General features: G+C 38.4%; 2 protein-coding genes and 1 pseudogene across 2 annotated transcripts; 2 read left to right on the top strand and 1 right to left on the bottom strand.

Annotated features, from left to right (window-relative positions):
• Nucleotides 1–446: 446 nt before the first annotated feature.
• Nucleotides 447–1,426, top strand: LOC101725702 (olfactory receptor 2L3). Its single transcript, XM_087181015.1, has one exon. It carries the CDS (start codon nt 488–490, stop codon nt 1,424–1,426), a length of 939 nt encoding a protein of 312 aa, XP_087037141.1. The 5' UTR covers nt 447–487.
• Nucleotides 1,427–13,240: 11,814 nt separating this feature from the next.
• On the bottom strand, nt 13,241–17,587 carry LOC101725314 (olfactory receptor 2M4-like; annotated as a pseudogene).
• A 3,323-nt stretch (nt 17,588–20,910) lies between these two features.
• LOC106008640 (olfactory receptor 14C36-like) lies at nt 20,911–21,906 on the top strand. Its single transcript, XM_013069232.2, has one exon. It carries the CDS (start codon nt 20,911–20,913, stop codon nt 21,904–21,906), a length of 996 nt encoding a protein of 331 aa, XP_012924686.2.
• The last annotated feature ends 1,828 nt before the right edge of the window (nt 21,907–23,734 follow it).

Here is a 23,734-nt window from a genome sequence, read left to right as displayed (position 1 = left end):
TTAACCAAAATAAAGTACACTTTTACATAGATTTCCTAGGGTAAATTTTGAACATAAATCAGATTTGGATGTGGTATGAAGTAGAATGAGGCAGTGAACCTTTTCATAACTTTTGAGCTTATAATAGAAATATTGTGCTGTAAAATTTGAGGTTTATTAAAAGACATTTAGGAAATAAATGGTGGTTTCAAAATATAGGAACGTTTGGAAGGAAAATTGTAACTTACTTTTTCAAAATTAATCTTCATTTCAGAAGTGTACAGTTTATGACTAAATCATGAGCTAATTACACTACAAAAGTTTTCTAAATTTGCTAATGATCAATAAATGCTCATGTTTTAAAATGTGTGTAATGTATGAATAAATATCAAAATAATTATTTTAAAAAGTTGAAAACCTGATTATACTTGGGAATTTTTAAATTTGATAATCATCTCTACCTATTCTTTGTTACATCTCTCTTTAGGATAAACCATACCAATGCTCCATGGAACATCACAATGAGACCTCTACCGACTTCATCCTCCTGGGCCTGTTCCCCCCATCAAGCCTTGGCCTTTTCCTCTTCACTCTCACTGTCCCCATCTTCCTGATGGCCCTGGCTGGCAACCTGAGCATGGTCCTGCTCATCCTCCTGGATGCCCAGCTCCACACACCCATGTATTTCCTGCTCAGCCAGCTCTCCCTCATGGACCTCATTTACATCTGCACCACTGTGCCCAAGATGGCTTCCGGTTTCCTCTTTGGAAACAAGTCCATCTCCTTCATCGGGTGTGGGTTGCAGACTTTCTTTTTCGGGACTTTAGCAGGTTCAGAAGCACTGATCCTGATGTCTATGGCCTATGACCGTTATGTGGCTATCTGCTTCCCTCTGCATTACCCCATCCGCATGAGCAGAAGAGTGTGTGTGCTGATGATCCTGGGGTCCTGGGCAATGGGTGTTGTCAACTCCTCTGCTCACACAGTCTATGCCCTCCATATCCCTTACTGCAGGTCCAGAACCATCAATCATTTTTTCTGTGATATCCCAGCTATGCTGACTCTGGCCTGTGTGGACACCTGGGTCTATGAGTACACTGTGTTTGTGAGTGCCTTCTTCTTTCTCCTGTTCCCTTTCCTGGTCATCCTGGGTTCCTACATGAAAGTGCTCCTCGCTGTCTACCGCATGCACTCACGGGAAGGCAGGAAGAAGGCCTATTCCACCTGCAGTGCCCACCTCACTGTGGTGACCTTCTTCTATGTGCCTTTTGTTTTCACTTATCTCCGCCCAAAGTCCTTCCGGTCTCCAGCAGAGGACAAGGTGGTGGCTGTCTTCTACACCGTCCTCACCCCAGTGCTCAACCCTGTGATCTACAGCCTGAGGAACAAGGAGGTGCTGGGGGCCCTGGGAAGAGTGGCTGTGAAGTTCTGCTCTACAACAATGTAGGCAACTTTCTGTCACAGTGTATTCAGCAGAGGATAGTCACTAGAAACATGTTTAAGTTTGATGGCTCAGAAACTAGAATTTAAGATTTAGATTTTAAAATTCTGTGGTATGATATGATAAAAACTGTGTGTTTTTGTATATACACTTTCACTTTCTTTGTCTCATCTTTCCAATAAAAATACTTGGCCTGAAGTTTTCGTCATTTTGAGGACAATATTGTATTATTATGGAGATATTGAAATGGAAAATGCAGAAAACTTTGCACTCATTTTGAATGTGTTCTATGATCAAAACGTTTGTTGAATATTTTAATTTTGAAAAATACAGTAAAAAGCACATTGCTCTGAATCCCCCTCAAAATACTCACACTCCTTTGAACCCACTTATCCCATTGTCCTTTCTACTTTTCTTACTCTGACCTCTCAAAATTTATGTGATTGGATAAATCATGACATTGAATTTTCTCATGTGTAGCAGGAATACATAAAGCAAAGCTTCCTGAGTTCACAGCTTCACCTACACATGCTGATTATTACTGTACATCTGGAATCACACTGATGCAGTGTGATGGTGCAGAGGACAGAAACGTCCTCTACCTCACAATCACCTCTAACTCCCCTCACCTGCTGACCCACAGGATCTGTGTTCTCAACACCTTGCAACTCTAAATAATGATTCCCATCAGCATATAAAATTCCCCCATAAAATGTAGTGCATTTTGAGTGACACTAGATAAACATATAGCCCAAGACATGAAAAAATAGAATATTACATGCACACTCTTAATTCTTCAATGAAATATAACTCAACACATGGATGCCCATTTGTTAATCACAGAAATCCATCCATGTCCTATTCAATCTGTGTAGAAATGGTTTGTCTTTATTTCACAAGTCCTCCACAATGTTTTTAAAACAAGTTGTCACTTTTTTCCAGGGTATCCTTTAGCTCCTGGGCTCAAGCAGTCCTCCTGCTTCAGCCTCCTGAGAGTCTAACCCATAGGTCTGTGCCACTGCAGTACAGAAACCTTTGTCAACTGAGTCTTGCTCTTTGGGACACAGAATGGGCTTCCTTTTACAAATGAGTGAGTAGGACTGATCATCTACAGAGCTGTGTGCTGTAGTGAATAATTCCTGTGGGCGAAAGTGAGACATTCAGAGATGAGTAAGAGCAACAGCTGCATTTTACTGAAGTTTTAACTCCTGATTTCTTTCCCTTTGAGCCCAGTCCCCTGGTCATCTGTGCTCACTGCAGGGTCACAGTGGGGAAGGTGAAGGCTGGGTCCAGGACCCTGCACAGCACCCTCAGCATGACAGCACCCAGGTCTCCTGGGACAGGTGGGTGCCCTGGTCCTCCTGTGTCCTGGCTGCCTCACACTTTGTGACCCACACAAGGTCCTCAGCTCTCTGGAGATGCTGCTGCCCTGGTCAGACCAAGGCCCCAGGTCCCACACACTCAGCTCCAGCTGTGTTTCCTGCTCAAGTCTCCGGGTCCTGGCCCAGGGAGCCTGAGAAGCCACCGAGAAAGCCCTGGGTCATGGAAGCCCCTCAGGCCCTGCGTCCACATCCAACAAGGTCTCTCAGCCCCTCCTCCTCACAGTTTGGGCCCTGGGGGGCCTGGAGGGCCAGACGGGCCATCCTGTAAGATTTTGGGCAATTTGTGGAGGGAGACAGAGAGGCCCTTCGGCTTACAGAGACCAGGGTGGTCAGTCTGTGAGTTGTCACTTCAGGAATTGTTTCTGCCCAGGATATTAACAATTTAAATATTAATAAATCCTTACACAAAAATTTGGTACAATGTGATTCATTTCTGAAGCAAATGGATAATTAATTTCATGGAAATGAGAAATTTGTGAACATGATTAAGCTTCTACTTGTAACAAATTTAATTATTGAATATCTTGTGAATAACTCCCTACAATGTCCACAATAACATTTTAATAGGATAAAAATTTTCTTTTTTAAAATTATTACTTAAATTCTTTTATTGGTACATTTTAGGTATACAACACATTTACATTTCTGATTGGGAGCTTGTAACTTTACATAATGCATTTTAGTTCTTATTTTTTCCCCATTCCTAGCCCTCCCTTCACCCCCTCCACCCTTCTCTATTTACAAAGATTTGTTTCCATTTTTTCCATTTCTCATCATTTTTCCTTTCCCTTCTTTCCTTTCCCCGCCCCTCCCACTACCCCTACTCCTATGGACCTTTTCTCCTACTTTGCATTATCAATTATTCATTCTAATCATTGGTACATTTTAGGTATACAATATAATGACATTCATCATTAGAAATTTGCAACTTTACATAATCTCTCTTGGTTATTTTTTACCCTTGCCCAGCCCTCCCTTCAACCCCTCCATCCTTCCCTATTTACAAAGATTTTGTTTCCATTTTTCCATTTTCTCATATTAATTCCATTCCCTTCTTTCCTTTCCCCTACTTCTCCCAATTCCTTCCCCTTTGTCCCTTTTTTTCCTATTTCACATTATCTATTATACCTTTTAGCCCTTATTTACACTTTCAGTTTCTCACACTAGAGAAACCATTCAGTATTTATACATGTGTGTCCTATTTATTTCACTTAAGAGTATCACCTCAATGTGCATCCATTTAGCAATAAATGTCTCTAATTTCTCATTTTTTATGGCTGAGTAGTAAGAACTCCATTTTATTAAAGACATGTACTCCATACTTCCAGTGAAAATGCCTTTTATGAATGGAGAAGATACAATGCTATCTCCTTAAGATGGGGAACAAGGGCAGATATGCCTACACTTCATCTGTCCATCAAACCAAAATAGTCTGGCAATAAAATGACACAATTAGGATAGGATTGGTAAGGTAGAAGCAAAATCTTTATATGTAGATGAAATGATCATCTACAGAGAAAATACTAAGAAATCTCTAGGAGCCCCTAGAACTTGTACTTGAATTTAGCAGGATTAGCAAACACAAGGTATATATAAAAATTCAGGTCTATGTTTACTTGCTATAAATGAAGAATTGGACATTGAAATGTAATAGTTATGTAGGAGTACAAAGGACCTAGAAAAGTAAAAAGAAAAAGAAAAAAAAATAGTGTTCAAAGATGTTTAGTGCCTAATTTTAAGACTTCTTCTAAAGCTACAATAATCAAGGCAGTGTTTGAGTAAGGAAAGACATATAGATAATTGGAATAAAACAGAGAATCTAGAAATAGAACCACCCATATATGGTTCACTGAGTTTTGAAAGATTATTTAACATTAACATTTTATAGAATATGAACTCAATTCAAGGGCCGAGGAAAAGACAGTATTTTCAACAAATGGCACTAGAACATCTGGTACCCATACATATAAAAATTAACCTCAACCCTTTATTTCCATACATGAAAATAACTTGAAAGGATCTATGAGCCTAAATATGAAAGCCTAAAAGTATAAAACTTTAAGAAGAAATTATAAAGGAAAATGTTTATGAATTTAGGGTAGGCAAGAACTACTTAGGATACAAAAAACATGATGTATAAAAGAAAAAAATTGATAAATGAGATTCCATCAAAATTTAGAACTTTAAATGACATCATTAAAATGAAAAGTAGTCCTTAAACAGGCCATATTTACAATGCATATAACCTATAACCAGAATATATAAAGAACACTTATAGCTCATTAATAGACAACCCAATTAAAAGTAGACACAATATTATGATAAATAGCCAGTATAGCACAAGGAAAGGTGTGCAACTCTAGAATCAGAAAAATACTAATCAGTACAATAATAAGATTGAATTATACACTCATTAGGGACATGAAGTTAAAAGCTTTACAAGCCTTGTCATGACTTTTTCTTTTTGTTGGATTCTCCCCCTTTGCATTTAATTTGTCACTCCCAACAGATTCATTCTGCTGGGTTTCCTGGGGTTGTGATCCTCATTGTCTTTTCCTAGGATATTGTCTAAAATTTTTTGGAGTGCTGGTTTGGTATTCATGAATTTCCTAAAGTGCTCTTTATAATGAAAGAATCTTATTTCTCCATCGATTTTGAAAGATAGTTTTGCAGGGTACATCAATCTGGGTTGGAGGCTGTTTTCCTTTAGGGCTTGAAAAACATCACTCCAAGCTCTTCTTGCCTTGATGGTTTGTGTTGAGAAGTCTGCTGTGATTCTGATGGGCTTTCCTTTGTATGTGAACTGTTACTTTTCTCTCTCTGCTTGTAGAATTTTTTACTTTTGTTGGGTTTCTGGAATCCTCACTATTACATGCCTATGTGTAGATTTTTTTTTTATCAAGACTATTTGGAGTCCTATGTGCCTCACTTATCTGTATGTCAAGTTCTTTTCCCCTCCTTGGGAAGTTTTCTGCCATCACTTCTGTGAACAGATTTTTTTATGTCATCTGCACTCTCTCCTCTTTCTTCATTGACTCTGATCAGTCTTATGTTATTCTTCTTTGTATCATCTAGCAGATGCTGGATTGATTTCTTGTGTTCCTTTACAATTTTAAAGCAATTTTTCTTTTCCTGGCCACTAATGCAATCTCATCTTCTATATCTGAAATTCTATCCTCACATTGGTTCATTCTGCTGCACAGACTTTTGATGGAGTTTTTAATCTCCTAGAAATCTGTTTGCATCTGTTTTGTGAATTCCATTTGTTTCCTATGTTAGGATTCCATTATGTTCCTCTGATCCTCTATTTTTTATCTGTGTCCTCTCTAGATTTATTAATCTTGCCTTGCACTATGGGGACAATCTTTGCTGTTATCTGAGAAATTATTTCTGATTTCATTTTTCCCAGATCCTCTTTTGTTGCCAATTCAGGGAGTCTAGGTGGTTGGGGGGCTTGAGTTGTGCCAGAAGGCAGCCCAGAGGCATTGAGGGGCGGGGTTTGGATTGTTGGGCCCCCTTGTTAGAGCAGGTGAGGTAGAGGCAGCTCCCTGGGAGAAGGACAAAGGGGAGAAGCGTCCTTGTCTCCTTTGACAATCTCCAAGTGAGTCTCCCAGAGGGAGAGAATGAGAGGAGCGGGGCTGATGGGACGTCTCCCAGGGGCATGGTCCTGGGCCCAGTGGCAGTGGAGGATTCTCTGACCAAGCACTTGGATTTCTGAGAAGTCTCTGGAGGGAGAGAGAACAAGACAGAGAACCCGACGAGAGGGAGGCTGAACTCCCTACTCAGCCAGACATTGTTGACCGGTGTGGATTTGTAGCATCAGCAATGGCAAAGGTAGAAAGACCCAGAGGGTCCTGGCAACGGCAGATATGGTCTGTCTGATGGAGATGGCCAAAAAGGCCAATCAACCCCATCCTGTGGGGGATCGTCTGTTAATGGACCATCTACCATCCGAGTCAGAGCACCAGAAATGTCAGGTAAAAGGCTGAAGACCAAGACTAGACCAGGCCACAACAAGTCTTTATTAGGGGAATAGATCTGCTGGGCTGTCTCTGAATGAAGGAGAGACAAAAGCAATATGGCTGGGGCAGGGAGAGTCTTTTATAGAGACTGGGGTGGGGTTTGTAGGGGCAGAGGCGGGGTTGAGTGGGGTAGTGACTAGGGAATGGAGGAGCCAGTGACATCACTAGATGGTAGGACGTGAGCGAGTATTAGGTTACTCTCTAGGCGGGAACAGGGGCATGCTGGGAAGAAGGATTTGTTCTTTGGTGGGAGCAACCATCTTGGCATGACGTCACACAGGGCAGGGGGCAAGGTATCATAGGAAGAGGGCAGCTATTATACATAATAGCTGCTGAGGTAGTGGGAGACCTATCAATAGAGGGTAGTTTTAATTTTATTTTTAAAACAAATCAACTTTGGCATCTACTTCAAACACAATTTTATTGATGCATGTCTTTTTTCCATTAAATAAACTAAATGTTTACTCTTGTGTATCAATAATTGAATTCATAGTATGTAATCCCCTTTATGCATTTGTTTTAATTTAAGAAATGTACCTTTATCATCTAGCTCAACTGAGAAATTAAGACTGATAATTTCACATGTGAAAATCACTGAAACCCAAGTAGAAGCCACATCATAAGAATGTACTTTTCTTACTTGATAATCCAGGAGGTTGTTCTGCTTCTTCTCTGAAAACACATGGACCTCCCTTGCATGACTCAGCAGAGGACACCCAGAGGGAGCTTTTCCTGTGCTGTCTCAGGGCCTCACCCAGAGGGAGCTCAGCTTCTGTCACACCTCTCAGTGTTGCTGAGGAAATTAGCACAGATCAAACAATGGTGGAATATAAGTTGCTCCAACATGGCTCAGGATACCAAGGCTTTAACTGCCTTAAAACATATTTGGAATAATTTTACTAAGTGTGGGTTTTGTGGCATTTCTGTGACAGTAAAATGTGTGAGGTAAAGTTTGGGACTTTACCTTTGCTATAGCACAGTGGGGAGGCTCTGAGTCATCCTCCTGTGGCAGTTATCACCTCTCCATCTCCAGATCATCCCACCACACTGATCCAAAACTCTGTAAGCATCGCATTACGTCTGTCTCAGCTTCTCTCCCTACACTCAGCCCATAGCACCGCCATTCCACCATCTGCACTTCCTAAAGTGCTGCCCCCCACTTCCAGCGTCTTCCCTCTCCATGTGCTGAGAGTCACCCACACTGCTTGTCTGTCACACACACACACAGGCCTGCTTTGCTAACCAGCTGGGCATTTCTTAATCTATTCAAGGGACCTCCTAAGAAAGCCTGTCTGGTAAGTTAGAAGGCACAGACAGAAGAGTATAAATAGGGAAGTAAATAATGAGGAGTCAATAGTTAATTATATGATTACTGAATTTTCTCTATAAATAATATTTCTATAAATATAGAAAGGGTATAGAAAGGATGAGGGAGAACCAGACATAGGACAGAAATATCAGCAAATGTAGCATTATCCACATGTCATAAAAATCATTCACCTTGCAATGAATAATCAGAAAATAAAATTAGCACAACAAATTTATTATAACAGTATCATAAATGATAAAATATCATCAAATACTTAAAAATGAAATAATAAAAGATTTGCACACAAGAAGCTACAAAATGTTCAAAGAAATTTGTAAGAAAGATACACTGTATTTAAGAATTAGAAAAACTAGATAAAAATTCCCTTAAAAATATTCTTTTGATCCAATACCATCTTTCTAAAAATTCTAGCCGTTACTTTTATGAGAAATTTACAAAATTATTCTAACATTTATGGAGAAATTTAAGAGATAGCCAGAAATATCAAAGTTGGAAGACTCAGATTTTCCAACTTCAAACTTTGTCTCTCAGTGTGGTATACTCAAGGCATCTATTATCATGAGATACAGGTACAGATCCATGAAATGGAAATAGATATCCAGAAATAAGTGGGTAAATCTACAGTCAAACATCTTTTGATGACATAAGAGGAAAAGTGTGACATCTTTAATAGGTGGTGCTGTTACAGCTGGGTGTCCACGCGGAAAGAGTGCAGCTGGACATGTACCTCATGCTTCATAAAATAATGACCTTCAAAATGCCACAGTGACATAAATATGAGTTAAAACTCTTAAAGGAAAACACCTAAATCTAAGATTAATATTTTGCAAGATATATCAAAACTGGAAGCACTTAAAATGGAATCTAAGTCAGATTCAATTAAATCATACATTTTTATAATTCAAAGGACACTTTCAATCAGTGAAAAAATGACTCACTGGATGAGAGTTAAAATGTATTCATATTATACATCTGAGAAAGGTTTAGTGTCCAGAAGATATGAAGAAATCTAAACAAAGAAAAGGACAAATGACCAGCTTAGAATCACTAGTCACTCAGGAAATACACACAAAATCACAGTGAGATACAACTCCCCACCAAAGAGGATGGTGTAACTAAAGAGTGGAAAATACCAAAAGGGTGAGGATCTGGAAATGCTGAAAGCATGCTACGTTTGCTTGGAGACATGTAACCTTTTGCAGCCAATGTGGAGAACAGTTGGGCAGCATTTCTAAAAGTTAGAGACTGTTACTATGTGACTGAAAACTTCCATTTCAACATACACACCCAAGGGAACTGAAAACATGTCTGCACAAAAACTTGTACATGAATGTCTGTAGAAACATTAATCATAATAGCAAAAACATGGAAATACTTCAAATGTCTATCAATTATTAGGTGAACAAATCAAATGTAACAAAATCATATAAAGTAATATTATTAACTCATAGAAAAGAATAAGTTACTGATACCCGCTTCAACCTGACATTCCCCATGGGAAAGAGGCCACTCCCAAAATATCACATACTGTGTCATTCCACTTGTGTAGTGTGTGGAATAGGCAAATCTGTAGAGATGAAATACAGTGGCAGTCCTGTAGAGGGTGAGTACAAAGCCTTCCACAGCCAGACAGATAGTAAGGTTGTTATAGGGAAGGGCGATCAGCCTGGCAGGGCTGCTGTGTATCTGTGGCAGCCTTGGTCTTGCATTATCCTCCAGGAGATTCATGAGGAGGGTCACAGAATGGGGCTCAGGGTCAGAAAGGAATGGACTTTTTGCTGGGGATCTTCCCCAAAGAATTAAAAGAATCCTACCACAGTGATATATGTGCACCTATGTTCATAGCAGCACAGTTTGTAATAGCTAAAACTTGGAAACAGCCCAAATGCCCATCAACTGGAGACTGGATAAAGAAAATGTTTTTTTTTTTTTTTTATAAAATGGAGTACTACTCAGCCATAAAAAACGAGAAATTAGAGACATTTATAGCTAAGTGGATGCACATTGAGATGATACTCGTAAGTGAAATAAATAGGACACACATGTATAAATACTAAATAATTTCTCTGGTGTGAGAAACTGAAAGTGTAAATAAGGACTAAAATGTATAATAGGTAATGTGAAATAGGAAGAAAAGGGGCAAAGGGGAAGGAAGTGGGAGGTCTAGGGGAAAGGATAGAAGGGAATGGGATTAATAAGTGAAAATGGAAAAATAGGAAGAAAATCTTTGTAAATAGGGAGGAATGGAGGGGTTGAAGGGAGGGCTGGGAAAGGGTGAAAAATAAGAACCAAGAGAGATTATGTAAAGCTGCAAATTTCCAATGATGAATGTCATTATATTGTATACCTAAAATGTACCAATGATTAAAATGAATAATCAATAATTTGAAATAGGAAGAAAAGGTCCAAAGGGGTAGGGGTAGTTGGAGGGGCAGGGGAAAGGAAAGAAGGGAAAGGAAAATTATGAGAAATGGAAAAAATGGAAATAAAGTCTTTGTAAATAGGGAAGGGTGGAGGGTGTGAAGGGAGGGCTAGGAATGGGAAAAAAATAAGAACCAAGCTGCATCATGTAAAGGTAAAAGTTGCCAATGTGTTGTATACCTAAAATGTACCAAAAAAAGAGAAAGGAGTGGACTTTAGCATCCATGTGCCCTGAGGCTCACGCACAGGCTGCTCCAGGTGGAATGTCCTTAGAAGTAGGGAGGGACATGGAGAGCTCCAAGGGGGTGGAGCCAGAGCTACACTGTCAGTGACCAAAGTACACCCAGTGCCAAGACGGCCACTGCAGCAAGCTCCGGGCTGGTCTTTCTTTTGCTGTCCTAGAATTTGGGTCATGGTCAGTGGTGGTCACTAACTGGGCTTCTTTCCAGTCCATTGTAGGTTTCTACCCTCACTCTGGGAGGGGGAGATTTGAATGGTCACTCAGTCAACCAGTGTGGTGACCCAAACACTTGGAACACATGTAAAGCCATTCAAATAAAATGGGGCTTCCCTGGGAACAGCTTTAACTTGGGGTTTGTGTCCCAAAGTGGGACTGAGTGGGATCAAAAGGCGTAAGTCTAGGTAAGAGCAGAGCTCACCAGCAGGTTTTTTGTGCCCTTCTCAGGAAGCCATGGAGTTTTATCTTGATGTTCTGCTGTCGGTTTCCCAGCCCCAACTCATTTCTGTATATATACTCTATCAAATCCATGTCCTTGCAGGAAAATTGAAGGGAGTTAGAGACCACCATGCTAAGGGAAATAAACCAGACATAGTACGTTAAATATTACACATCTTCTATGAGCAATCTGATGTAGACAGACAGCCAGAGAGAGAGGGAGAGAGAGAGGACAATAAAGTAGAAAGTACACTATTTGCTATGAGGAAGGGGACTGGGGAAAGTGGAAGGAGAGATGGGTAGTGGGGACAAAGTAATAAAAATATGTCATGTGCACCTGCCACTATTCCAAAATGAATCTCACTGTTCTGTATTGTTAATATGATGCAGTAAGATAAACTTGGAAACTAGAAAAAGAAATAGCAATTGCCAAGAATAAGGGCAAGAGGGAATGGGAAAGAAATACGGATAACTATGAGTTTGCTTTTCAGAGTAATAAAACTGTTCATAAATAGATTAGTGTTAATGTTTACACAAAGCTATGACTATGTTCAAAACTACTGGATTGTGCACTTAAATGCTGCATTTTGATCCATGAATTTCACTAAAAAGAAAAATGTTGAGAATATTCTACTAGGAAAAAAGTATTTTGTAATTGCCTATATAATGCAATCAATTATATCCCATGGTCATGTCATTAAACCATAAAATCTAGGTTTAGTATGATCATGAATTTAAAATGATAAAATATTATCAAATAAAAGATGGATTAGATGACAGGAAAAACAAGGCAATTACTATGAGATAAGCAATGACTGTTTTCAATTCTCAAGGATGCATTAATTTGGATACACAGACTACAATCATGTGATAACATATTAGAAAAATGAATGTTTTATCAAAGTGTAGCCCCCTTGTGTAACATTAAGAAGTTAACTTGGACAGATTTAGGAGCCAGAAATACTGAAGGAAAGATTTTTAGCCAGGTTGTGGGGGAGCACATTTCTGTAATCCCAGCTGATCAGGAGGCTGAGACAAGAGAAATTCAAGTTCAAGCTGATCCTATCTCCAAATAAAAAAAGAAAAGGGCTGAGTGTGTAGCTCCAGGGTGTTAAGTTCTGGATTCCACCCCTAGCACCAAGGACAAAGGGTTAAAGTTAATTTAAAACAAATGATTTTATTCAGAGTTTTGTTTAAACAAAAACAAGGTTATCAATTGCAGAAACTGATAGTTTCATAATTTCTCAAGCATTCCATACTGAATGAATGAGGGATAAAAATAAATAAGATAACAAGGATGATTGTGCAGCCAAATGGAACAGATATTTTATCCAAAATCATTAAAGTTCTACATTTAATATACAAGTTAAAGAGTAATTTATAAGAGCTATTTTATATAGAAACTTAAATGAAAGAAGAGCCCCCACTAACTCCCCACTTCTAAATGTTTGGGAAATAAGTAAGGAAGAATCAAGACACAAATATTTCATACAAGGGCCTGGGATTTAGTTCAGTGGTTCCACCACCTGTCTCACAAGCACAAGGACTAGAGTTTGATCCCCAGTTCCAAAAAAACCATTTCATACAAGATTTGAACACCAGTAAAACTGAAGACACACACCACCAGATGACTGCTCCATGAACAGAGATGTGTGTGTTCACATCCAGATTCAATTGTGCTCCTCAGTCTTACACAAGCAAAGAGCCTCGAGATGCACTTCAGGCTGGAGAAAAAAAGCACCCCAGAATCAGCCACCACTTGTGGAGATGCCCAGAGAGAACTGACATTTACAGAGGTGCACAGTCTTGGGGGACTACCTCTTCTCCACCCAGCTAAAGGGCCATGTATTGTACATATATCAGAATAGTGTGTAAGAGATCTCTTCAATTTGAAAAGAAAAAGCAGAAAAAAGCAAGCTTGGATGGATAATGAAAGTGATTCCCATTCTCTTACCACCAAGAGTGGACTTTCCAAGAATCTCTATAAAGTCACAGAAGCTTTCCTTTCCCCAGCAGCTTCTTAAGCCCCCTGGAGATGTCCCTGTTCCTCAGGCTGTAGATGAGCGGGTTCAGCATGGGCATGAGGATGGTGTAGAAGGCCAGCACCATCCTGTCCTGCTCCGGGATGTGCTTGGAAGCTCGTCTCATGTACATGAACATGGCATCCCCATAGTAGAGCCCAACCACTAACAGGTGGGAGGAGCAGGTCGTGAAGGCTTTGCGGTGACTTTCCCCAGAGCCCATGTGGATGACAGCTCGAAGGACACAGAAGTGGGAAGTGAGGATAACTGCAACAGGGAAGATTAGAATCACCATGCAACAGATGAACAGTAGCCTTTTGAATGCTGTCATGTCTGTGAAGGAGGGAGGTAGAAGGGCTGTGACATTACAGAAAAAGTGGTGAATTTTCAGAGAGTTGCAGTAGGAGAATGACAGGGCCACTGTGAGCACAATTATGCCGTCCAGAGAGCCCAAGATCCAGGAAGCAGCAGTCAGGAGCACACAGAGTATCTGCCTCATGAGCACTGGGTACCTTAAAGGGTGGCACATGGCAGCATAGTGGTCATAGGCCATCACAGCCAGCAGGAAACACTCAGCTCTGAGCAAAGAACGCATAGAAGAAGATCTGGGTCCCACAGCCTGTCAGAGAGATGGATTTCCTGCCAGAAAGGAAGTTGATCTCCATCTTGGGGACAGTGGTACGGACCAGCATGAGGTCCATGAGGGAGAGCTGGCTGAGGAGGAAGTACATGGGTGTGCACAGCTGGGCATCCAAATGGATGAGCAGGACCGTGGCTGCGTTCACCATGCAGGGCACTGTGAAGATGACCAGGACCAGGGTCTAGAGGAAGATGTGGATGGGACTGTGATCAAAGATTCCAACCAGGATGAAGTCAGAGTTGAAGTCTGGTTTCCCCATGCTATCCTGGATATGTTGCCTTATCTGGAAGTTAGAGAGAATGCCAGCATATTTATTACTTCAGTTTTCTAAGGCACATTGCAGCAAGGCCCTCCACTGGGCAGTGTACACAATGCATGCAGAAGTCTGTCTCACAGCCCTCAGTGACCCCCTTAGACACACATGTTGGGAGACCTGGTCCAAGGCTATTTCAGTAGTTTCATTCATCCTTCAAAAGAATAACTTCAGGAGCACTTCCTTAATGTTTACATGCTAGGGTTCATAAGAACATACTCATTAACTCACAGTTAAAGAGAAAGTTTAGGAGAAAGCAATTCTACTTGTTGTTTATGCTCAATTATCCCTATCACAGGAAACTCCTTGTTGAAATTCTTTTTTCACTTTGGTAGTCTCTTCAAGGCAAACACCTTGTCCCCATGTTTTCTTCCTACCATCTAGCCCCCAGCCAAGTGAAAATACACTGAGGCCTTACCGAGTGGAAACACGTGCACACTTTGATTCAGAGAACACAGTCATAGCCTGTATTATAACTTTCCATGCCAGACTAAGCTTTCTGTCATCTCATTTTATGAAAATATTCATTAAAGGAAAAAGACAGAATTCTTGTTTCTTCCAAGGCCCAAGTTATCTCAGAGAGCTTCCTTGCTGACCATCTGGTAAAATGCCATCTGGCTTCAGATACTTGTTCAAAAGCCGTTACAATGACAAATGATATTGTTGATGAATAAGTATGAGAGCTTGTTTCCTGAGACACAATCCTGAACTTGATCATTGAAAATGCTCAGAAATTTACATATATAATAAAACACAAGTATGAGTGTGTATTAATACTTTTAAATTACATTTGGGATCATTCTGTGAAAAAATCAAAACTAAGCAGTTTTGACTGGAAAATCTCATCTGGCAGAAAAAAATTACTCGTGTTTGTACACATTAAAACTCACATGAGTGACACATAGAATGTATAAAAATCATTTTAATATGAATTTCTAGAAGAATGGAAGTTTTTTTCTATTTTCATAAATTATTCAGTCATTGGATAAACCTCAACTACTTTTACCAATGCATGCTAACTTAGGCAAGCTTATACCTTAGTGCATCATTTCTGTATATCTCAGAATTCTAGACAAAAAAGACTGAGAGGTAATTTAATTACCCAATTTTCAGCATAATTAGTTTTGCTGAGTTTTAATGCAGAGGTTATTGCTGTTTCAGAAGTCTCAGCAGGAGCTAGGTTTCTCACCTTTAAATGCCTGCCCTTGAGGATTTTCATCATTTCTTACTGTGAGTGCTGAAAGTCATTAATCTATGAGGTAGTGCAAGAAGGAAATGAACATCAATATTTTCAGATGTGCAAACCACACTGAGGTCCAAACATGTGCATTGATTAGGCCAAATCCCTTTGGCATGGACCAATAGTGTTCTGTGGATTTCCTGATGAGTCTCTAAGGGCCCTGCCAATGTTTGAAATTGTTTCCCTGAACTACATACTTGGAATGATGTAACAATTGTCTTACAATCACACAAACCTGTCTCTGGTGACTAGCTGGACCACAAAATTCTCATGAAGTCTTTTTTTTTTTGGTATCAGGAATCAAACTTGGGACCTTGTGCTTGTGAGGCAGGTGGTGGCACCACTGAGCTAAATCCCCAGACCCTATGAATTCTTTAAAAAAAGAAACAATGATGAGGTTTCTTCATTGAAAAATTGGTTCATGTACGTTTGGACATCTTACATGGATAAAAGAGGTCCAGGATGAACTGGCTGGATCTGGTGAGCGTGGGGAATTATTATGAATATCTTGATAAGTGTCTCTGTCCTTCCATCTGTGCTGAACACTCATTCATTTGGAATGAATTAATAACTTATTTGAGTACATAGAATGCATTTAATCAAGCACAAATCTATCTGTATGTGCTGATATACAGTGACCCTTGAATTACAACAGGCTTGACATCAGTACAACTTGCATTATGACTCAAATTTTAGTCTTAGCCTATGGCTAACATCTTGAGTTACCACCTGAATGTTGTCTGCCTGTGCTTCCAGATGTTCTCAGATGCAGACTGAACACTTAAAGTGTTTTGGAAAGAACATTAAAACATCTTTTCCTGTGATGGGTTAATTGAGAAATCCTGGGCCAGTGTCTCTAAGGACATTGAGTTCTGCCTGGAAGAGAGTGTGTCCTAAAATTATATAGGAGACAAATTTTGAAGGCTGTGTAGAGGAGCCTGAGCTTTCAATTGACCAACGTGAGTTACAATCCACCCTCAAAAACAAACTGAGTTGGTAAGTCAAGGGTTCACTGTAAATTTATGTATTGCATCTTTCAGTAAATCATCACTTCGAGAAATTATTTGATGAAACTGAATGGCTCACCTGATGTAAAGAAACATGTTAACTTCTCACTTTGAATTAAAAATGTAAAGCAATGAGTGGGTCAAAAGTTGCCAAAAAACCCCATCATTTCAAAGACAGGCTGCATAAGTATGTAAAGGGATTCAAAACTGGACAGCTCTTTGTGGTGACTATCAACAGAAATTTAAAATACAGAAGACTCCTAAGCATTGTATACAAAGGTCAGAGAAGTTTAATCAGGGGGCTACATCTACGAGATTCCCTGAGAAGGAAAGCCACTATTTAAAAGAAAAATGAAGGAATATAAATATGATTTAAAAAAGCACATAAAATGGAATATTTTATAATTTAAATCTTCCAAAAATCTCTTTTTAAATGTGCTGCATTTTGATTAGATGATCTGGTTGCAATTTTTTTCCTCATTAGTCCACCACTTTTAGCTGGGCCTGAGCTGAGTGTTAGATACTCCAATTGTAATTTCCAGAATAACTGAGAAGTAAATTAGTAGGTAAACCAATGATGCCATGAGTTTTTTGTTTGAAATTTTGATTAATGTGTTATTGTTTTAAAAATCTACACAGTAAGATAAGGAAAAAATTTCATTTTGTTGCAAAAGGCCTATATTTTTATTAAAGAACATGTCACATTTGTGACCATGACAGAATATTAATTTAATAATTTTACATAAAATGGTTATTAATTCATTTCAACAAAAGAAAGAGATTAAATTATTATCTAGAGGGACCACTTTAATTACGTACATTAGTTAAGTTGCAATTGGTACATGTAAGGATGGACATTTTCAACATAGCCTTCAGCTTTCTAAGACAACACCCATGTTATTACCCATAATATCACCACAATATCAATTATCTAAGGTATAATATGTAGTGTCTATCATTTTAATTGTCTAACAGTTTTGGAAATGTTTGTACACAATAAATATGTGAAACATATCTTGGTATCATTGGGTCAGTTCAAAAACTTGAGCATAAGGTTTCACAATAGCAAGCAGCTGTAGCAAAAGGAAAAGGAAACATTTAAAATCCCAAACCATGTGCTCTAGGAAGTAGGCTATTGTGTCACATACAAAGTCATGCTTTCACAAGAGTAAATTTCAAAAATTAAAAAGTGGAAGAAAGAAACAAATGTTTCAAATATTCACTGACAGCAACTTGAAGAAATCTGAAGCTTTTTATCAACTCAATATATGTACAAAGATTTGAGGTTATACTCTTGCAGAAAGCAGCAATTTGTTTTGGGAAGAGTTCAAATATCTAAATATGAGGGAGCAGAAATGCATTTAGCACTTTCCTTTACAGCTAGAGTGATTCATTTTGACAAAACTAATCATGTAATTTATTTAAATAAATTGTGTAGAAGCAGATTATTTATTGAGACTGAGTGAGTATTTAATTCAGAAAATATTTGATTTGCTTTGCTTGTGGAAATGTAAACCTTCACCATCTACATATTTACAAATTAACAAGGTATTTTACTCTTCAAGAGAAAAGCACCTATGCTGCTTTAAAGTTATATTGAAATTATTTATTCATTCACAATAGAATTCTAAACATCTATTTGCCATTTATATCCAAATATTAGTGACACTTGATCTAACTCTAGATATCCAGGCTTCTGCTCCTCATTATGTATTGCATAAACTACATGCGGTTGCTGAATACTGGCTCCTTATTTGGTGTATTTCATTATAACTTCACAGAAAATTTGGAAATTTTAGTCCTAAACCAAAGAGAGTAAGGTCATGGACTTTTCATGAAGAGAGGCATGAGCACAACAATGCTAATGACAATATGTTTCAGAGAAACAGACTGCAATTGTATCAGAAAGTGTTCCAATTAAAGTTTAAGTACAGATTCCCGGTATGTATATTATTTGACATATACTGATTGGACTAGCAACAGAGATTTCTTGGAATATATAATATGATAATATATAATTGTTATATATATAATATTATATATATATCCATCCTATACACAAATCTTCAGATCACCCAGTTTAGACTTTTTCCACAGGAAGAAAATATTTCAAATCACAAATCCTTAAAGTATAAATCAGCTAAATCCTATTGAATGATTATATTTTGTCATGATTTTAGTTCTCTTAGGATAGGAAATCATTAAATATTGGTCTTAAATCTTTGTAAGATTATAATTTAGGCTTCATAATGAATTCTCTCATCTAACCAAAGTATAGGCATATTTAATATTAATCTAATTCACTAAAGCTTTTCACCAGATAAATACAGGTGTTGTCCACAAAGTGGTAAAACAAATTATTAGTTTTGGAGGAGAAAGTCACAATGGACCCTTGACTTACTAACTCAATGCATTTGCAAAGCTGGTTGTAACTCAAGTTGGTCAATTACCTTCAAAGTCTCTATCCTGTTTAATTTTAGGCCAAACTTTCTTCCAGGCAGATCTGTATCCTTAGAGGCATTGCCCCAGGATTTCTCAATTAACTTCAGACAGGAAAGAATGCTGTAATTTTCCTTCCAGAACTCTTTAAGGATTAAGTCTGTATATGAGACCATATGGAAACACAAGAGGCCAGCAATTGGGTCATCATTCAAAACTTTGACCATAAGTTAAAATTAAAATTCTGTTCTTTACCCAAGTTGTTCATATGTCAGGCTGGTCATAACTCAAGGGTCCACTGTAAACTATGTGGCTTTATTTCCATGGCCAGGTTCTATCTTCCAAAAATCATCACTTAGTTGATCAAATTGTATTTTCTTTGTGTGTCTATATACAATTTCTTAGTGATCATAGAATTATTTGTTTATTACAATCTTTTTAATCAGAAATTTAACACTACAGCATTAGCCTGCTTTAGTAGAATTAAAATTTCATGAGATTCAGAGATGTTTGCTTCCTTTTCTACTCTCAAAACTACTGTGATAGCATCAGGTAAATATTTGTTATAATAAAAAAAATCCTCAAAAAATTTCAACGAACAAAACACTACAGCAATGTAAATCTTTATTCTTTTTTAGGCAAGAGCATTTATCTTGGGTGAAGAAGGTCACTAGTTTAAAGGGGCAAGTGGAAATAGCAGGTCCTGAGACTCCTGTCTCCCTACCATATTCTTCAGAGGCCTTGGGGAGTCTCAAATTGGTCAATTTCTCTTGCTCAAAAATATTAAGGACACATGCTGAATGTTTCTATCATAACACATGTAAGTTTTTTATAGTAAAATTGAAATTATATCAAAAGCATAAAAATACAAGGGAAGGAAATTTTTACTAACTCATAGAAAGGAAAATGTGAGCACATTCTTTTTGCAAACAGAGCCATTGAATTGGGCAGAGGGCAGCAGATCCCTGAGAACCACAGGAGGGGCAGGCAGCTTGTTAGGACAGAGCTCCAAGGGGAGCCTGCTCTGAGAACATGGATTCAGTGCTAACTTTAAGGACATTTAGAGAGGTCAGGTTAATAAATGAATTTTACCTAAATAGTGGGTGACAGTAGTATATGCTCCACAAATGGAGGATGACAGCAAGCATGGTACCAAAGTTCCTGACAATTATAATCAGGGACATTTCAGCAATGTTTTTGATATTCTGAGTAATTTCTCTAGTTCTCACAGCATATAACCTATCACTGTCTTGATTTTGAGAGACAAAGTGAGAGACAGAAAGCAAGACAGAGCGATCGAAGCAGAGATAAAGAAATATTGTACCTAACTCAAAAAAGTAGCAGACACAGAAAAATCTCTGGTAGAGCAGGTCCTTAGTCTAGAACGTTTTCTGGGTCCTAGATTAGATCATAAGAGAGGAAAAGAGAGAAAGAGAGAAAAATAGAAAGCAAGCTTATTTCACTCTAAGATGCAAACTAAAATTTTGCGTAAAATAAGCCATGGTTTTGACATTGCAAATTTTTGTTTTTTTATTTCTATTAAAAACTACAACATAGGATTTTTTTTCTTTCTGAAATATATAAAGTGATATATTTTTATCACTTGTGAATATTTTGGAAACTTTGCACATTAGATAGTAAAACCAAATTAGAATAATGTTTTAAAGACATTGTAAATTACTTGGGATTAAGATGTGTAAATATCACACATATGCCAAAAACGTTACTAAGTTTTAGAAGACAACAGGTTGCATGAATTTCAATGCAGGTGGTAATTATGAACAGAGTAAGAGTGGTAATGGACATGTAGTCAGACAAAGGACAGTATCATCCGACTAAGGGAGAATTGTCATAAGTATTAGGAGAGCCAGGCACTGAACATCCCTGTGGTCCCAGGGACTGAAGTTTAATAGCTATGGAGGCATTTTCCACACTGTGATTCTTCCTGGGGTCAGCACTGCTGTCTTCTCTTCTCAGGCACAAGCCACATCACCCACAGATGTCCAACTCCACCACGATGATGGACTTTCTCCTCATGGAGATTCCTGGCATGTGGGATCTACAGGTTTTCTATGCCATGTTCTTCTCTCTGGTTTACCTGGTGACCATAATGGGAAACCTCGTCATTGCTGCTGTCACTACACTTGACAAGAGCCTTCACACACCCATGTACTTCTTCCTGAGAAACCTGTCCATCCTGGACACCTGCTACATTTCTGTCACGGTCCCTAACACCTGCATGAACTCCCTGCTGGGCACAAGCTCCATTTCAAAGGCAGGATGTGCAGCTCAGGTCTTCCTTGTGTTATTCTTTGTATTTGTAGAGTTACTGTTTCTCACCATCATGGCTCATGACCGCTTTGCAGCCATCTGCAGGCCCCTCCATTACCCTGTGATTATGAGCCCTCGGCTGTGTGTCCACAGCACACTGGCCACTGTGCTCAGCGGGATCATCTATGCAGCACTGCACACCATCAACACCTTCAGGCTGCCCTTCTGCCACTCGCATGCTGTCCAGCAGCTCTTCTGTGACGTCCCCTCTCTGCTGAAGCTGTCTTGCTCTGACACCTTCAGCAACCAGATCTCGATTTTTGTCTCTGCTCTGGTGGTTGGTGGCGGCTCTTTCATTTATATCATCAAGTCTTATATTCACATCTTTTCTACTGTGCTCAGGTTTCCAGTGGGAGTAGACAGGAAAAAGGCCTTTTCCACCTGTGTCCCCCACATCCTCGTGGTGTCTGTCTTCCTCAGCTCTTCCTTCTATGTCTACCTGAGACCCCCTGCAATGTCTGCTGGTGTCAAGGATATGGTCCTGTCTGTGTTCTACTCAGTAATTCCTCCCCTCTTCAACCCTATCATCTACAGCCTCAGAAATGAACACATGAAGGGTGCCATCAGGAAACTCATGGCAAGAAGGTTGTATTCAGGAAATATATTGAGAATTAAGGAGGCTTTTCCAATCCAGCTTAGTCATAGTCATGCTTTTCACAATTAATGCAGATAAGTGATTAAAGTTAATCAATACCATTTGTGTGAATTTAATACTTAGGTCTTAAAAAACATCATATATTAATGTCAGTGATTTTCAAATTGTTTAGATAAGTTTAATATAGGCAAACAATAGGTAAAAGAGCTGGTTACTGCAGAAGAAATCTAAATTTTTTGACATCTCAATTTTCCCCCTGAAGTTTCCTGTGTTCAAAAATGCTGCTTTCAAGAAGTGAGGAGATTATGAGAACGCTACACTAACCAGCATTTAAAAATGTGTAAAAATGTGTGTAACGACGTCTGGAGAACGTGGAATATGAAACATGGTGCTAAAGTCCTCACAGAGTATATGGATCAAGCCCTCTCCTAATGAAGCAGAGATTGAATGAGAGAATAAGAAGGATGGGATGTAACACAATAAAAAATCTAAGATGCACATTAGGAAACACTAGGAGAAAATATAGCAGAAGTAATATGGAAATATTCAGTCCTTTTGTCTTGCTTAATTACTCATTTTAAGAGACAAAATTTATAAATTCATCATGTACTATATATTGTATTGAAATGTGCATGTATTTCAAGGAAGATGTTGTGAAAAATTGGTAGTGGAGCTAGTAAACTCCAGTAAAGAAGCAGCCATGTTAATTCTTAGGTTACAGAGGAGCTATGGCTGCTCTCCCCAAAGCCTCCTCCCTGTGTTCTCTGGAGCCCCTCACAGCCTTGGGGAGCCTGGGCTACAGGCATGTGGGGCCCCAACTCTGCTCTCTCGTTAGAAGTGTGTGTTCCTGGGAAGCCTCACCCTGGCCCAAACTGGCTCTTGCCTTTTGTCTCAGATTCTCTCTCATTTGTACAGTTATCATATGAAAAACAAGAAACAATTTACCAATAAGGAAATTTATTGTATTAGGTTATAAGTACTATCCTTATTTTTATTTCACTCATTTCCTTCATCAGAGTGTGAGGTGGACTGGGATTTTATATATATATATATATATATATATATATATCCCTTTATAACCTTGACAGTAATGGTACTTATTCAATTTATGCTCTTTTATGGAGCACAATTACTAATGTTGGTTGTTATTGCCAGTTGAAAACTAAAAAGGGTTTCAGTCTACAGAAAGATTTATATGAAAACATGGAACTTTAATGACAGATCCTGAAGAATATAGATCACCTGGCAAAATGTTAAATTTCCTCTAATTAAATAGTTTAAAACTATCATAGATATTGATGGAAGAAGAGAAAGTGTTTAAAACAGTACTTTTAAACAAAGTGGAAGAAATTATGTTTACAATTTGTGTGTAACTGTCTTTGTATACAACAAGCAAGATTAAAAATAATTGTCAGAAAATATGGAAAGATAAAATATGAGTGTAAGATGAAAATAAAATAGTTTTTCTTTTTTTTTATTTTTACAAAAAGTTTATTCTCTTAAATCCAATGCATTCAAAGGGTGTTAACATTTTAAATGTTCATCATTTCCACCAACTGCAGCGTTATCTAAGTAAACCCAAATCACTTTTATCATAGATGTAGCCAATGATTATTAATTCTTTTTTTAAAGGACCTAAACTCCAAAATTTTAGCACAGGTAGCTTTATTGTATGCTTCATCTAGTAGATGATTTTTAAAAATAGTGTGTAGAAATGAATAGTTTCAAACTATGTAAATACATTATACCATGTTATCAATCACTAAATCAAAAGCAATTGCCAAGCTGAATAAGTTACAAAGAAATAATAATTCTGGCTTGAACAGAAATGTGCAGTTTTCAAAGCTCTTAACAGTTACCCACTAATATAATCTCCAAAATTTAACCTAGAGTGGGA

This window comes from Heterocephalus glaber, unplaced genomic scaffold, assembly GCF_053883595.1.
Source record: "Heterocephalus glaber isolate CG9 unplaced genomic scaffold, H.glaber_assembly_v1.0 deba00001466, whole genome shotgun sequence".
Taxonomy (NCBI): domain Eukaryota; kingdom Metazoa; phylum Chordata; class Mammalia; order Rodentia; family Bathyergidae; genus Heterocephalus; species Heterocephalus glaber.
This window is presented reverse-complemented; position numbering and strand designations above follow the sequence as displayed.